The 15,012-nt window shown below is 40.7% G+C and overlaps 1 protein-coding gene across 3 annotated transcripts in view; it reads right to left on the bottom strand.

Moving 5' to 3' along the window:
- Positions 1 to 15,012, bottom strand: part of IL1R2 (interleukin 1 receptor type 2) — a 41,864-nt gene that overhangs the window by 3,725 nt on the left and 23,127 nt on the right. For all 3 annotated transcript variants that reach the window (XM_059721010.1, XM_059721011.1, XM_006269718.3), the window contains 6 exons: positions 13,049 to 13,179; positions 12,701 to 12,959; positions 7,754 to 7,928; positions 5,659 to 5,833; positions 4,109 to 4,174; positions 664 to 799 (listed from right to left, as the gene is read on the bottom strand). In XM_059721010.1, coding sequence (XP_059576993.1) covers positions 664 to 799; positions 4,109 to 4,174; positions 5,659 to 5,833; positions 7,754 to 7,928; positions 12,701 to 12,959; positions 13,049 to 13,179 — 942 coding nt within the window. The remainder of the gene's footprint in view (positions 1 to 663; positions 800 to 4,108; positions 4,175 to 5,658; positions 5,834 to 7,753; positions 7,929 to 12,700; positions 12,960 to 13,048; positions 13,180 to 15,012) is intronic.

Raw genomic sequence — 15,012 nt, 5'->3', positions numbered from 1 at the left:
AATTTGAATCCCCTCAGGCCTGGAGCTTAGGTCTCTTGTGCCTTAATCACCAGGCTATTATGTAAAAGGATGAGTCGCAATAGCTTTTTTATTGAAAGTGATTGTGGTTGCAGTGCTCTGTGTTGAACTCAATATTGGTGTACATTAAGCTTCCTTTGGGCATACATAACAGATCACCCTTAAGGGCACAAAGCAGAGTTTAGAAGTTTGTACAGAAGCCTCAGGGAACTTTACAATCCAAAATATAGGTGCTGAATTAATTTAGGAGCCTAAGGAACTTGTGGGTGCTTCAGCAGAGGTATTCTGGGTCAGGTTTGAGGACTTTAGCTTCAAAATTTCAATTAAGACCCAACTAGGCACACCTAGTTTTCCATTCTGGATCGTGCCCCCAGTCACTTGTAGATGTATAAAGTTATTCATAAGTGAGTATTCCCATAGGAATTAATGGACCAACCCATTAGCATGAGACTGCTCACTTGCATGTGTTTTTTAGGATCTGGACTTAAAGGATCAAATTAAATAAAATTTAGAATCACATCCAGAAACAGAACTGTTCATTTCCTTCTTCACCCCCTGATATTCCATAGCACAGAATGTGCCTATGACATTTCCGAACAACCTCCCACCCTCAAGCAAACAGCATGACAGCTCATCAATACTCACTGATGCTCCCCCACTGTAACTCGGTCATCTTTGTACATCGTGTCAATGTTCGTGTCATTGGCAAGCCATCTCACAATAGTATAAGAGTCTCTGCTTAATCCAATAAATACTTTACATGGGATAATCATCTTATAGCCTGTTTTTAGGAGAAAAGAAAAAGAAATTACACAGATATATTTAGAGGTGTAACTGGCCAGAACTGTGCTCTCTCATTCCCTCCTGTACCTTCAGCAGAGGCTCCAGCAGTGGGCAGAATACAGGAGTAGCAGCAAGGTCACTGCTGCTAATGGCAGATGTCATCTCATTTCTTTGTTACAGACACCCATGTTAACAAGGCACAAAACGAGCAGGCCTCTCCATTTTGGTGGCAAAAAATGGGCTGACATCTCCCCCATAGCAGTAGCAAACTTCAGCTGCTACCGCTCTACAGAACTATATTGCCCATAATGTCCTATACCCACCACCTCTGCTTGCTGCTGTGGCTCAAATTGGAAAGTGCCAGAGAGGACAGACTGGGGGATGGGAGGATGACTTGTTCCCCACACCTCCTCATTAGACAGTGCCCAGGGCTTAGGCCTGCTCACCCATCCATTTTTATGCTACTGGATATATTCAGCCGCTAGTGGGGGGGGGGCACGACAGAATGAACCAGCTTAGGTCAGAGGACAGCAGGCATTAGGACCTACCTGCTGTTTCTGCTTACCCACACAGCTTAGCTGATGCATGACATGGCAAACAGCAGCGCAACGCTTAGGCAGAGCAACGCCACTGCCAGAGCCCTAGACGGATGACCCCCACAGCCAAATGCTGCCAAAGCCACAGCTCCATAAACTGGATCCAGCCTGTGGGCCATTGGTTGCCAACTGCTGTATTAAGCAATACCATTTCCCACACTGAAGACCACTAATTTCAGTAAGAGGTAATACCCCACACATGTTGATCATAGCTTCCTCTTTTCATAGCTGCATAGAGAAGCTCTGTCCAATTAGTCCATCTCTGCTTCTTGGCAGCAAGACCAAACATTTTGGCAGCTGTCCCTATTATTTAGACACTAAGCAAATATCTGTTTTTTCATACGTCAGTTAGTAACATTTGCTCTAGCCCCATTCCTCAGGAGACAAGTCTACATTCCAATGGCCCAAATCTTTCTGAGACATTGCAATTACTGTGCGTCAAAGGAATAATTTAGTTTAAGAGCCACCTGATTCACAAGCTGTGTAACATCATTCCCAGATGTGCTATCTGTTGGAGGCAATCCTGTTTAAAATGACAGTGAATACAAGAGGAGCATCCAAAAATAGGTAAAGGCACAATGAAAATATCAGGAATTTTGCAATAAACCACTTTAGTCCTGAGTTAGGATGATGAACCTTCACCAGGATGCAACTACTTCATATTGAAAATATGTGGTCAGATAACACACTTGAATTAAAGTGCAAAGTTTACATGAAACTAACTGTGAGGTAGGTAAGTGGAGAATTCTGGTTTGCATTAATGCAGTGTTGGGGTGTAGTGGCAAAGGGGTTATGTTGACTTGCAATAGCTCCAGATGCACAAATTCAAGCCCTGTCTTGATGGGTGATGACTCTGCTATAAATGGGTACAGTGGGTCACTGTCCAGGAAGTCAGAAATGGCTGGATGTGATGCTAGCCAACATCACTCCCATAGGAGTTGTTAGTTACAAAAACTGGTGTGCCTTACACATGTTACTCATTTTGTTCACTTAGGCTCTGATGTCATAAAAGGGAAAGGACAATTAAAAGTCAAGTTTTTGGAGCATAAATGAATAGTTAATACAGTAAAAAAAAGTCTGTAGTTAAATATATTTTAGATTTTTGGGGGGTTGGAGATTTGGAACATAAGCTTCACATCATATAATAATGTACAATGTAATGATGTTGAGACCACATCAAGATACCCTGATCATTAATTACAGAGTGTCTGAGAAGCTACAAGTCAAACACTTAAAACAAATAAAATTGTTCCAAAAATCAAGAAAACCATTTTTCAAGGGTATGAAATAGCCCAGATCCTCCCTAAATAATACAGAGTGGGGGAAGTTAGGAAAGATAAGAAAAAAATGTTGAATAAGCCAGAGCTCTAAAGATAGTGAGACAAAGGTTCTTTGGGTAAATGTGATATTTTTTATTAGACCAACTAAATAGTTGGAAAAAATGTTCTTTGCAAGCTTTCAGGTACAAACACACTTCTTCAGGCAGAGGGGGAGTCTACAGTTGTATTACAGTGTCTGAAGAAGGGTGTGTGTTCTAGACCCGTGTGAAGCAGCTAGTACTTGCTTTGGATTCAGATTCGGCCAATTCAGGGGACAGTGATTTGATTTGGTGATTTGAATCACTGTCCCTATTCAACTCGGCCAAATCTGATTCAGAGATTCGGCTGCTGCCCCAGCCCCTCCATGGCTGCCCCACCCGAGCCAGCTCTGGCCTTTTAAGGAAAAAAAACCTGAAAAAACCCCGGAACTCACCACTCCTGCCAGCGGGGGACAATCCCCGCTGCTCCGTGCCACATGGGGGTATCTGCATGAACCCCCAAAACCCTGAGGCTGCTGCAGGAGCGGTGAGTCCCAGGAGGGGGGTTTCTTAAAAGGCCAGAGCTGGTCCAGGTGGGGCACCCATGGGGGCCTGGGGGAGTGAGGGGGCGGTCAGGGGGCTCATACAGAGCCCCCCACACAACATGGGGCAGTGGGGGACAGCAGGTATCGTCCTCCGCCTGGCAGCGCTCGGTGAGCACCGGGGTTTTTAAAGTACCGGGAGCTGGGGCAGGTGGGGGCAGCCATGGGGTGACTGGGGGAGCAGGGGGAGGTCAGGGGGGCTGGCAGGGGCCCCCCCACACCCAGCTCCCCAGCCCCTGCCCCTAGTACTTACCAGTTCAGAGTCAGCCACAGCTCCCTGCTGCAGCCACCGGGGACTGTCCAAATCAGCAAAACACTCCAAATCTTTGCTGAAGATTCAGAGAGCTTTGAATCGATTCGGACCTTTAAAATGGTCCCCCCTGATTCAATTTGGATTCGGAGATTCAGCCACAGATTCAGGCTGAATCAAATCACCACCCAAAGCTTTGCACAGCCCTAGTTTGTACCCAAAAGCTTGCAAAGAATAATTTTTCCAATTATTTAGTTGGTCTACTGAAAGATACCACATTTGCCCAAAGAACCTTGTCTGTCTATGTCCTTAGACCAATACAGCTACAACCAACAACCCTCTAAAGATAGTTAAATGCCTTTGTTGCTTTACTAGCCATTAGCATACAATGTCATTTTGCTTCAGTATCTGTCCAATTGACGGAACCTGCAAATTAACAAAAGTTAATGAATAAAAACCACCCCTAGCTCAGATCCTCAGCCCATGCAAATCACAGTTGGCAGAGCTATAACAGTTTACACTAACTGAGACTCCCCCCATACTTTCTTGATTTTGGCCTTACCAGGAACAGCTAATGTAGTCTTCTGATCCGGGTATACAATCACGGGGGTGTTTCTCTTCTCTGTTTCTGATCAGAATTGAGAAGACCAAAGGCAAGGTTAATGCAGTACACAACAAAATAATTGTACAAGACCTACAAATGGAAATTTTCCATTTTGTATAGCACCTTTCTCACTCTAGTAAAGCTTTTGATGATACCAGTTATAATGAGAGGAATTACAATTTCAAGCTAATGGACTTAAATAGGGGAACTTGTTAGACATGCATAGATTCAGGCCTTGATCATGAAAGCTTCATCATCATCACATAATGCACAATAGAATGATAAAGGTAGACATGTGCAACAGAGGAAGAATATTTACAAGGTTAAGCATAAGACATAGTCCTCTCTACCGAGAAGTAAAGCTAGAAATCCTTGCACGGCAGTGCTCAAACCCACAAGAGCACTCTCAGCAATAAGTTTTGAGCAGACACATTGAAAGTGAACCTCAGGCACACAACTAAGACTCTTAGGAGACCCTCTCCAACTTCACACCTGCTGTTAGGTGTTATGTCAGTAATCTAGCAGCCACAAAGCACATTCTCTTTAATGCAGGTTTTCTTTTGCAATCACTATCCCACCCATCACTTCTATTCTAACTTTGTGCTTCTGTGTGGTACGGACTGCATCTGTGTTGTGCACACAATAGCAGGATATTCAATAGGAAGGCTCAGATTAAAGATTTGTTTCTTTACAGATTACCCAGGTCACACTGCAATCCTGAGTGATGACATTAAAAACTGCAAGCAGAAGAGAACTTCAAGTGAGGAAGATCTGAAAGATCTATTCCTTTTGCAGTTGCAGTAGAGCCAATATACATGCAGATAAATACAAGTCCAAGTTTCTTGGAATTGGGAAATTCTGAACATCATTTTCAACCTTCTCAGTCCTACATAATCGTAGACTAAAATATAACATGCCTGCCCTCTTGCGTTTGTGTTGTGTACTGCCATAGTATTAAAAAAATGACTGCCAGGTTTGTTTATTAGTGCAGCAGACAAGGGAATCTGTATCATATTTCTAATGAGAAAGTGAAATGAATAGCTTTTCTTTCCATACCCTATTAGTTTAATTAAAGATTATATTTTCTAAACTCCCTGAAGTCATTTTCAGTGACTCCTATGACAAATTATTCAGTTTAATAACTCCAAGCACTTACAAAAGCACTGTTTCACCTCCCACAAGTACACTGCTAAATCCTATTGCTGGCTCATCTGTTCACCAAACAAAGAGCTGAGCTGAGCTGTGGCCACAGTGTTCTGTGAAAACTATTTTAGACCATTATTGAAAGCAAGAAAGATGCAAGCTGTTCTGGTATCCTACTTTTTCTGACAGCTAACCAGCAACAGCACAGAGATAATCATAAATTCCCTCTTGTGGATTTCATTGACAAAGACCATTTGGGGGCTGGACTCGATGATCTTCCGAGGTCCCTTCCAGCCCTAATGTCTATGAAATTTTGCCGAGAGATTCTGGTAAACAGAGTAGTGTCTTAAGCAATGAATATTTACCAACAGTCTGTAGCTGTATAGTTCTGGTGACTGGATACTGTGTGCCTTCATATGTAAAAGACATTTTGCAGGTGTAATAGCCAGAATCTTCTGGTAACACAGAACTGATGATGAGAGAGGTTGTTTCTTTCAGTCTTATGTATTTTTTATTGTCTTCACCCAAAGGCACAGAATCCTAGGGAAACAACCACAAAAAAAGAGGTGCCTTGGTTAAAACAGGCCTGTATATGAAGAAACTTGGGACTTGATGCTCTCTGTAACCTCCAGGGAAAATCACTTATATGCTCTTATCTAAGTTTTAGTATCTCGTTTATGATGGATATCTGAGCAACTTTTCTTTAGTGCCTGGAAAATAGAAAGATTTACATCCAAATAACTATCCTTCAGACAGGATAAACCCATAAACTCTGAAATGCTTTGAGTCATAAGCAGGGATCCTGGTTTTCGCTGATTGGAAAAAAAATCCTCAATTTTCGGTTTTAAAAAAGTAACCCCAAATCCACATTTTTTTGCGATTAAAATGAAACGCCACTATATATACATACACACACACACACATATAAAACCATGATTGAATGAAACACTATATAGATGTTTAATTTAAATCATGAAAAAATGTGGATCTGGGTTTGTTTTTTTTTAAATTAGGGATTTTTTTTAATCAGAGAAAACCAGGATCTCTGGTCATACATATGAGGTTTTTCTGCTTTTATATACAGCTTTTCTAACAACACACGCGTTTTTAAGATAGAGCCCATCCTTCTTTAATTCCCCTTGTAGTAATCATTTATCCTACCCAGTCTCATAATATATGTAACATGTTTCTCAGCCATTATTCCTAATTCTAACTGAAAATTTGCTATCAGGAAGCATATTCTTTCCAGTAGAGTCAGGGGCTGTTCTTATGATAAAGACATTATTAATCACATTGTAAAACTGAATTTTACCTAAGTAAATTAGCCCACAGCCTGGTAATCACATTACAATCAGGCAAGTAATATTTGCTAGCATGGTCTCAACCATAACATAGTCAGTACCTGATAAAAACAAACCTGGTTACCAGTTCTCTTTATTTGTATACAACTAGTTACTGCAGAGTTCCAAGCTCTCTATACTAGAGTTCTGAATTAAGTGATGGTTGGTATCAAATTGTGAAACATGAAACAAAAGTTTGGAAAGTAAATAATGTGTTTTGCACAAGTCCAACATGCAGTTAGCAAGACTACTCCAGGAAATTCTGGCATAAAAGACAGTATTTCACTGAAACATAGATAAGACAAAGAGAGAGAAAGCCTGAGGTAGGCAAGCTCTGACACATCCCAAGTTGCTGTAAATAAAACGTTGTTTCCATCTCACAAGCCTCATGAAAGTACTACCAACAGTTCAACGGCTGCTTCTGACACAAACTGCGATGCTCTCCTAATAGTTGTCATACCTCATGTCTTGAATCCAGAAATAAGTAGTTATGAACATACATTTTACAAAGAAATATTAATTGTTGGACTCACGTCTTCCCCCTTGCAAGTCATAAAACTTCAATAAGAGATTTGGGATAAAAAAGAATCCTAGAAGTGGAGAGAGGTTATCGAAGCATACCTCTATGCCCCCTCATAGTTTTTTAAAATGACTACTTTAATGATAAATGATGACCTAACACTTTTACTTCCATCTAATTTCTCTTATTTGCATGTCTTTTCCCATGATACTCCCTCTGCTTGGAAACCTGTTGAGCAGAGGTGGGAAATGTTTGTATTATTTTTTTTTAAATGGTTCTATTTCCCTGTCAGTTTTGTATTGTTCCCTACTGGGATCAAAGAGTTTAATTTCTTTCCTGGGACAAGGAAATAAGAGATAAGTGTCAGTCACATTGTCATATCTCAGATCTATTCAGCCAGGCAAGGAGGTTTGACATCCTCAGTCAAAGAAAAAGAAAAAGCTTGTAAAGAAAGGACATGTAATATCATGAAGTTAAAAAAAAATACTGCTAGGGAGAAATACTTATTTCATTAAGACACCCAGCATAACATATGTGAACATCGCAAAAGGCTTCGGAAGAGATTCTTGTCCTTCAAAAAAAGAAATTAACATTCTTTACCTTGTACCACTTCAGCTCTAGGTCTGCTTTCTTGTCTATGAAATCCTCCAAATCAGGGCAAACAAGTTTCCCAGAAGTAAAAGTGAAGAGCTTTTGCATGTAGGAAATAGCATGAGCAGCAGTTTTCTCAACAACTGTTAAATGAATGGACACCTTGGCACAATAAGAGGAATTCCTGCAAGCAGATGACAGAGATGTAGACAACTGTGGACCCCATAGAACAGAAAGTGAAAATCAATAATACTTTTAAAAATAATCATGAGTAAATGTAATGCATGTGGAAGGTACTTGGTAAACCATCCTAGAAACTGAAATCCTCCAGTTAGCTACAGAACTACTGTAGGAGCAGTACACACCAACCTCCCCTTCTGCTGATAGGACTGAACACTGACCTGAAGGAAACCTCTCAAGGTCTGAGTTGGCACTTTAGTTTCCATGATTATTCAGTCAATAACTGCTCTGTGCTAATATTAGAAACATCTCTGCTTAAATGCAGATAAAAGTCTTATTCCTGTTCCTAAAAAAACAAAGAAATTCAAGCCCAAACTTCGCATTTACAGACTTGCTCTTTTCACCGGGTGTGGAAACTCAGGCATGTTTACTCTGTCAAAGGACTGCACTAGGCAGCAGGGCAATGTGGCATGCCTGCTCTACACACAAGTCCCACAAGGACAGAAATGTAGCCATCCTTGGTATGGCATTGGACACATGCCAATAAGCCAAGAGAGAGGTCTTCAAATAGGTGTCTGTCTGATACTGCACTATGAGCTGCTACATCATTGTAGGGTGTGACATGATTCCCTTCAGCACTCCCCAGTGTGGTGTGGAGAAAGTGTAGACATGCTCTGTGTTGGGTGGCACAGTACCTACGGGAGTAGTCTGAGCATGTTGTCTTTCTCACCACTGAGAGATTAAGGTCACACTTCAAAATCAGGACAAGGGGGCATTGCCGGTGGTTAGAGCAGAGAACCAATAGTCAGGACTACTCAGTTATATTGTCTACTACTCTGTGCCACTAAATAAGTCAATTAACTTCTCTGTACCTCTGTTTCTTCTTGACTTAGTCCCAGTAAGTCAAGGCCAAGTAAACACAGGCAGTCCGCAGACTTATGACACAATTGGTTCCTGAAAACCACGTTTTAATTCCAAATGTTGTAACTCAGAACTGATTTCCCCATAGGAAACAATGTTATAAATGGAGGATTGGTTCCTGAACCAATGCCTGATACCCTATTTTCACCAAAAATAATCCATAACTTTGTACTCAATCAATTATAGATGAGTAATATAGCTACATTAATGTATTTATATTGTAATTAGCAATCACATTGATTTGGAAGGACATCTTTGAGATGACTGCTGGACTTTTTGAAGGGCTCTTGGTTGGACTTTTTGAAGGGTTCGTGGCTGGAGTCTTCTCAGGAGTCTTGGCTGCAGGTTTTTCTGGAGTCTTGTCTGCTTTCTTAAAGAAAGCATCCAAGGAAGCTTGGACAGATGTTCTCCAGGGAGAGAGGTGACACAGTGAATGTGTTCACTAGCATGGCATTGCATCGAATTAAGCATTGTAAAGTCAAAACTGATGTCAGAAAGTTGAAATAGGGTGTCAATTTATAAATGTTGTAACTGCAAAATGTTGTAACTCAAAATGTTGTAAATCGAGGACTGCCTGTACCAGGTTATGGGCAGGGATCTTGGACCAGTATTGCTTTTAGCAGACTCTGAGCTTGTTGCTGGTTCTTTAGATTTAATGTCTGAAACTTTCCTTTGAATATTGTGTTCACTGAATTCATTGAGGCTAGTTTTCACTATTAACAAGAACCTCTTTTCCTTGTGTGAGGCATGGTTCAAAGAAGCAGCTATGAGCTCATTTAAATCAACTCATTTAAATCAACTAGATATTAATTTAAAGACTAAATATTGGGATCTGTCTGTGGCCATCTAAGCAAATTCTAAGTCAGAGCATTTATTTAAAAGATGGTTACTATCATTATTATACTATTCATAGGCATACTGGTATGTATGGTGACAAATGTAGCTAGTACTTTATAAACCATAGATAGTGACACGTTACCTGCTTCTAAAATGTTGAGAATATTTAGCCTCACCCTTTCCCTTTGACCCAATGAGCCTTTTGTTTGTGTATTTTCAAAAGCAAGGCTTTCCAGTTCTGACTAGGAGAACAAATTAGGATTCTTTCTGTCCACGCTACCAGCAGGGTTATTCTAGTTTCCAAGTTCATATTCTCTGCAACAATTGCAAGGTAGCATTTGCTTTCCAATCCAGATAATAAAACAAAGCAGTTTTATTCAATTACTGCTATACAATCTTCAGCACAAACCATCTGGTAACAGCTTCCTTAAAAGCACAAACTCTGTAAGTTCACCTTTGAGAGATGCAAATATTCAGCTGCACCTATGCAGTGAGGTAGACCTGTTGATAACAAGTTGATACCTATGTGTTTGCACTATTGAGATTTTGCAATGCCTAGGTTCTTTTAATCCTCTGCTGGTGCCTACTTGGCATATGTAATTGCTATAATATCATTGTAGTGTTGCAATATACTATTCCAAAATAACTGCTAACCAGTACTGGTGGCAGCAAAGATTTGCAATCGTTTGCCTATATCCTCATTTTACAGTCTACTAAAAAATATGTCTGTTTCCTTATAGGGAAAGGTTTGCAAGAAAAAAGTATGTCTGCCTCTTCATGGTTCCCTACTCTTTAATACATAATAATAATAATAATACATATAGCAATTACATATCACTTTTCCTCAGGAGATCTCAAAGTGCTATGTCAGTGTCATTATCTATATTTTACAAGGGGAAACTGAGGCACAGAAAGTGGAAACAACCTTGGACCTGGCAGAGCCAGGAGAGAATTAAGATCTTCCAAGTTCAAGCCCAGTGATCTAGCCTCTAACCAGTGGCTTCCAAAATGTGGTCCAGGTAACACTGGTGGGCTGCAAAGCCTTCATAAGTAAACCGCAGTTCAATGATCTGCCTCCCCTTTCCAATTAAAAGTTTGATAATAAGAGTGTATGGTGCTCTGTAAGAAAACAGGATTAATACTAGTCTGTTGGTCCAAAAAGCTTTGGATTCACTGCTCTAAGTCATACTGTTCTGTCCCTTTACAAAGACAGCTTCAAACGTTTGTTTTACATTGTAAATAGAAGAAATAGCAAGTTTCACTTTCCTGTTTTGTATCGAAAGTCTGAGCAACGGAGAAAGTGCCAGACAAAGTATTTTTAGGAAGATTTAAATTTCAGTCTACTCTGATGTAACAGTCCTTCTCTTTCTTTCCAGTCCTTCAAGTCTGCCAGATTCTGGTTCCTCCTTTGAACCTGAAAACTGCTCTGAAATTTATAAAGCCCCAAAGTGTGACCAGTGTCCCTTAGTCTTCACTGATAGTTGAGAAAGTCACAGGTCAAGGGTTCAGCCTATCTTGATGCAACTCTAGCATTCTGCCTCTAGGTCTTCCAGGAAAATTAAAGAGGTTAAGACCTAAAATTTGTAATGTAAAACAGTGCAGGAAGAAACAGGAGAAATACTTTCAAAGCTATCTTAATAGCTTCCTTGTGCAATCAAATACAAAAACCAATATTTGTTTATATAGTTACTATGCATTTCCCTTCAAGATAGCAATCAAAAGCTAACATTTTCTAGAATTCTGCAGGTTTCTACAGAGCTAGCAATGTTTTAAACACTCTTCTATCCCCTTTGCTGACTTAAAGGTACTTTAGAAGAAAGACCCGTTCATATACTAGTTCAGAGCAAAAATGTGTACAGCTTGTCAATAGTTTGCCAGGTTTTCATGCATCAAATCATTTATAAGCCACCAAACATTTAACAGTGCTTTAAACTTCCTGAACTGTCCCAGAATGTGTATATCTACTTGCTAAACTTCATTACAGGTTGATGAATGCAAAGATTTACAGGGTGGTACATGATACAAAGCCCAGCAAAGTCAAAGAAAACCCTTCAGTGGTTTCAGTAAGCTTTTTACTATCTAAGCCAATAATATCTTTTAGGGTATACTTACATGTTACACTTAAACTATAAAAAAATCTGTGGAAGGCTAAGCAGTGTTAAAATTAAAACATGCTGGGTGCATCTACATGTGTGCTTTACTGTGGAGCTGACTAATTAGCTCCTCAGTAAAGCATCACTGCCTACATGGGCACCTATATTAGTGCCCAGTAAATTAATTAACTTCACTACTGTCCGGGACAAGTACTATCCTATAACAGAGTAGTTACATGCACCAAAATACACATGTAGATGGTGACTGGGGCTGACTGAGAGTGCTACTGTACAGGGGCTGCCTGACAGCTAACCCCGCACTATAACACCCAGCCAGCCCCTCCGCAGCACATTGAGCCAGGCTGGAGCACCCCTGAGTTGGCAGACTAATCCCCCAGGCTCCCCACCAGCCCAGGGCTGCTCTGATCCAGCTCAATGTGCTGCAGTTTCGGGTGCATGTGTAAATACTGCACTCAGGAGAAATCAACTCCATTGCAAACTGCACTGGAGTTTATTACTATGTTCTAACTGCACTTGTCAATGCACCTGCTGGGAGTGGTCACATGTTAAGGGCTAATTTCATTTCTTGCTTGCTCTGACTTGCTATGAGAAAGCTGGTGAGCAGGGGTGTGACTAGAAGCCAGGTCACCTGGGTGCTATCCTTGCTCTATCTGGGCTGGGAGCAGTGCATTCTGGGATTCTGGAAGACTGCAAATTGCTTGTTTTATCTCCATGGAGTAGACTGAGGTGACCCTAACATGAGCTAGGCAGTATGGCCCAGCATCAACCTTATCCTGAAGTAGCATAACTTTGAGACACTCAGAGAACACTTAGCACAAGTGAATGAGCTTTAACCCTCAGACATTCGTATTTTAAGTGCCCTTCATCCTTAGACATAGAAAATTTGTTTAATTTACAAACCTACCTTCGAGTGCAGACATATACTCCTGTGTCCTCTAGTGATGCTGGTAAGAACCAAAGAGTATCACCTTTTGCCTGAATTCTCTGTTCTTTATCTTCTCCTGAGATCATGGGTTGTGAATCATTTTTATGCCATGTCAGATTGAGAGACAGGTCAGAAAAGGCCAAAGACCCATGACTCAAGGAAGAGCATTTCAGAATCACAGCTTCTCCTCTTAGTACAAAGTAGTGTTTGAAATATACCGTGTGGTCCTGGCATTGCTCTACATAAACCAGAGAAATTGTTTCACATTAGCACTGGTCAACCACATTATCAAGCTAGCTAAAGTTCTGACCCAAGATTTGCCTTTACCTATGCTTTTCACAGGTTGGATTCTAAACGCAGATGCATCCATTGTGCAAAAAGAGATTGCAAGCAAGAGCGCAGGCGTCTTTGTCCACAAGAAATGGGAATGAGAAAAATGGGAAACAGCATCCTGAAACCTGCAGGTAAGAAGATCAAGTATATAACACAGTTAGTTTTAAAAAATAATAATATTCAGTGTTAACTGCTCTTGTCATATCACTCTTATATCTAGCTAGCTTTAGAGCACCCACAGTAAACAGAAAGATGCCTTCACCTCTAAGCTATGGTATAAATGGCCCTGTAGATCTGAAGGAGAAAGGATTCCCAGATCAGTTTTGTTGTATTTTTCAGTTAATGTGATGACTTGTTAAGGAATCCGTCCTCCTTCAGATTCTAAGCCCCTAACAAGTCATCACATTAACTGAAAAACACAACAAAACTGAGCTCTAAGATAAAACAAAATGCTCAGAACAGAAAACTTCAAAATGTAACATGCTACAATCCAATGGACTGATATATAATCTTGGGGCCAGAATTGAGTATGAGCTAGAACCTATTTATCAACACTTGAGAAATGCCACAGGGTAAATGGTCTTTCTTACAATTCTGATCAAAGTCTGGAGCCACATCCATGTTGGCTCTAGTTTCCTTCTAAGCAAGGACTGGACTGGTCCAAGAAGAATACTCTTCTCCCCCACCATCAAAAAATAAAAATTTTGCTGGCTCAAAAATTTGAGATGAAAGCCAGAACATTCACCTGGTGAGTGGAATATTAGCATAAGGTAACACTCTGTTTTCAAGGATGCTAGACAAATAGGTAGACATGCATATTTCCATTTAAAGATCCTACACTGACTCCAGATACAACACCAGTTGGTATCACACCTTGGAGAACGTAAGATACAAGAGAACCAAGACTCATCAAACCCACATTGGTGCCAACAGCTTACATTATAGGATGCATTTAATAACACTGCTCTGGCACTTCACACTAATCCCCAGACCCTGCCCCCTCCCCTCCCCCCCCCCCCAAAAAAACCCTCATAGGTTAGCTTGAGGAAACACAGACTCGTGTCATTTCCCCCCATTCCTTAAATGCAGACTTCAACCTAGAACTGAATTAAGCCATTGGTTTTTCAGCCCAGCTAGTGTTGATTGTTACTGAACTGCTGATTCTGCTTGCAACATGGCAAACATTGTACTCTATAAATAAAGTGAGGAGAATACAAACCATGTTTAGCTTTATGCTAGTCTATCAAACCCAACATTACCCCTGCCATGGCATGCGACTTGTGGAATGATAGGTTCTGGCTGTTATATGCAGATCAGCTGTGCCACATTCTTTTCACTTCTTGAAAAGCATGAGACAGGCCACAGAATACTACAGTCCCCAAAGTGCTTTGTGAAACAACCTCCCCCCACCCCCACTGGAATCTAATACTGGAAAGTCAAAGGCTTTGTTTGCACTGCAGTCAAAAGTGGTGTTGGCACATATGTGTAAATTAGTTTTAATCTAGTGATTTTGGATGAGATTATCAGTGAAGACAACGCAGCACCAGCTTTAGACACTTTGGTAAGCATATACCTAGTCTCTGACTGTTTTGCATAGCTGACATTGAAGCCCATGCTCTTCACTGTTGTGGTTACCCAGAAGAGATAGATTAAAAACTGGGATATGCTTACTACGGCTGTGCGTAACAGCACCATATTTCAACTTCTGTTTCAACATTTCAATGGGACAGTGTTTCATTTCAACTCTCGTTTTGTTTTGAAACCACTGTTCGTTTTGTTTCGTCAAAACTGTTTTGTTGTTTTGACATTTTGCCCATAGGCTATAATGGGGAAGCACAAAACTGCCTATAATTTTGTCATTTCTTGCCTGATTCAGATGACATTTTCAGGGATGGTAGCCCCTTCTGAGGCCATGAAGCCTGCCAAGTTTCAAGGAGATAAGTGCAGGGGTTTCTGGG

The sequence above is a fragment of the Alligator mississippiensis genome, chromosome 1 (genome assembly GCF_030867095.1).
Source record: "Alligator mississippiensis isolate rAllMis1 chromosome 1, rAllMis1, whole genome shotgun sequence".
NCBI lineage: Eukaryota > Metazoa > Chordata > Crocodylia > Alligatoridae > Alligator > Alligator mississippiensis.
Note: the sequence above shows the minus strand (reverse complement) of the source record. Positions and strands in the feature narration are given on the sequence as shown.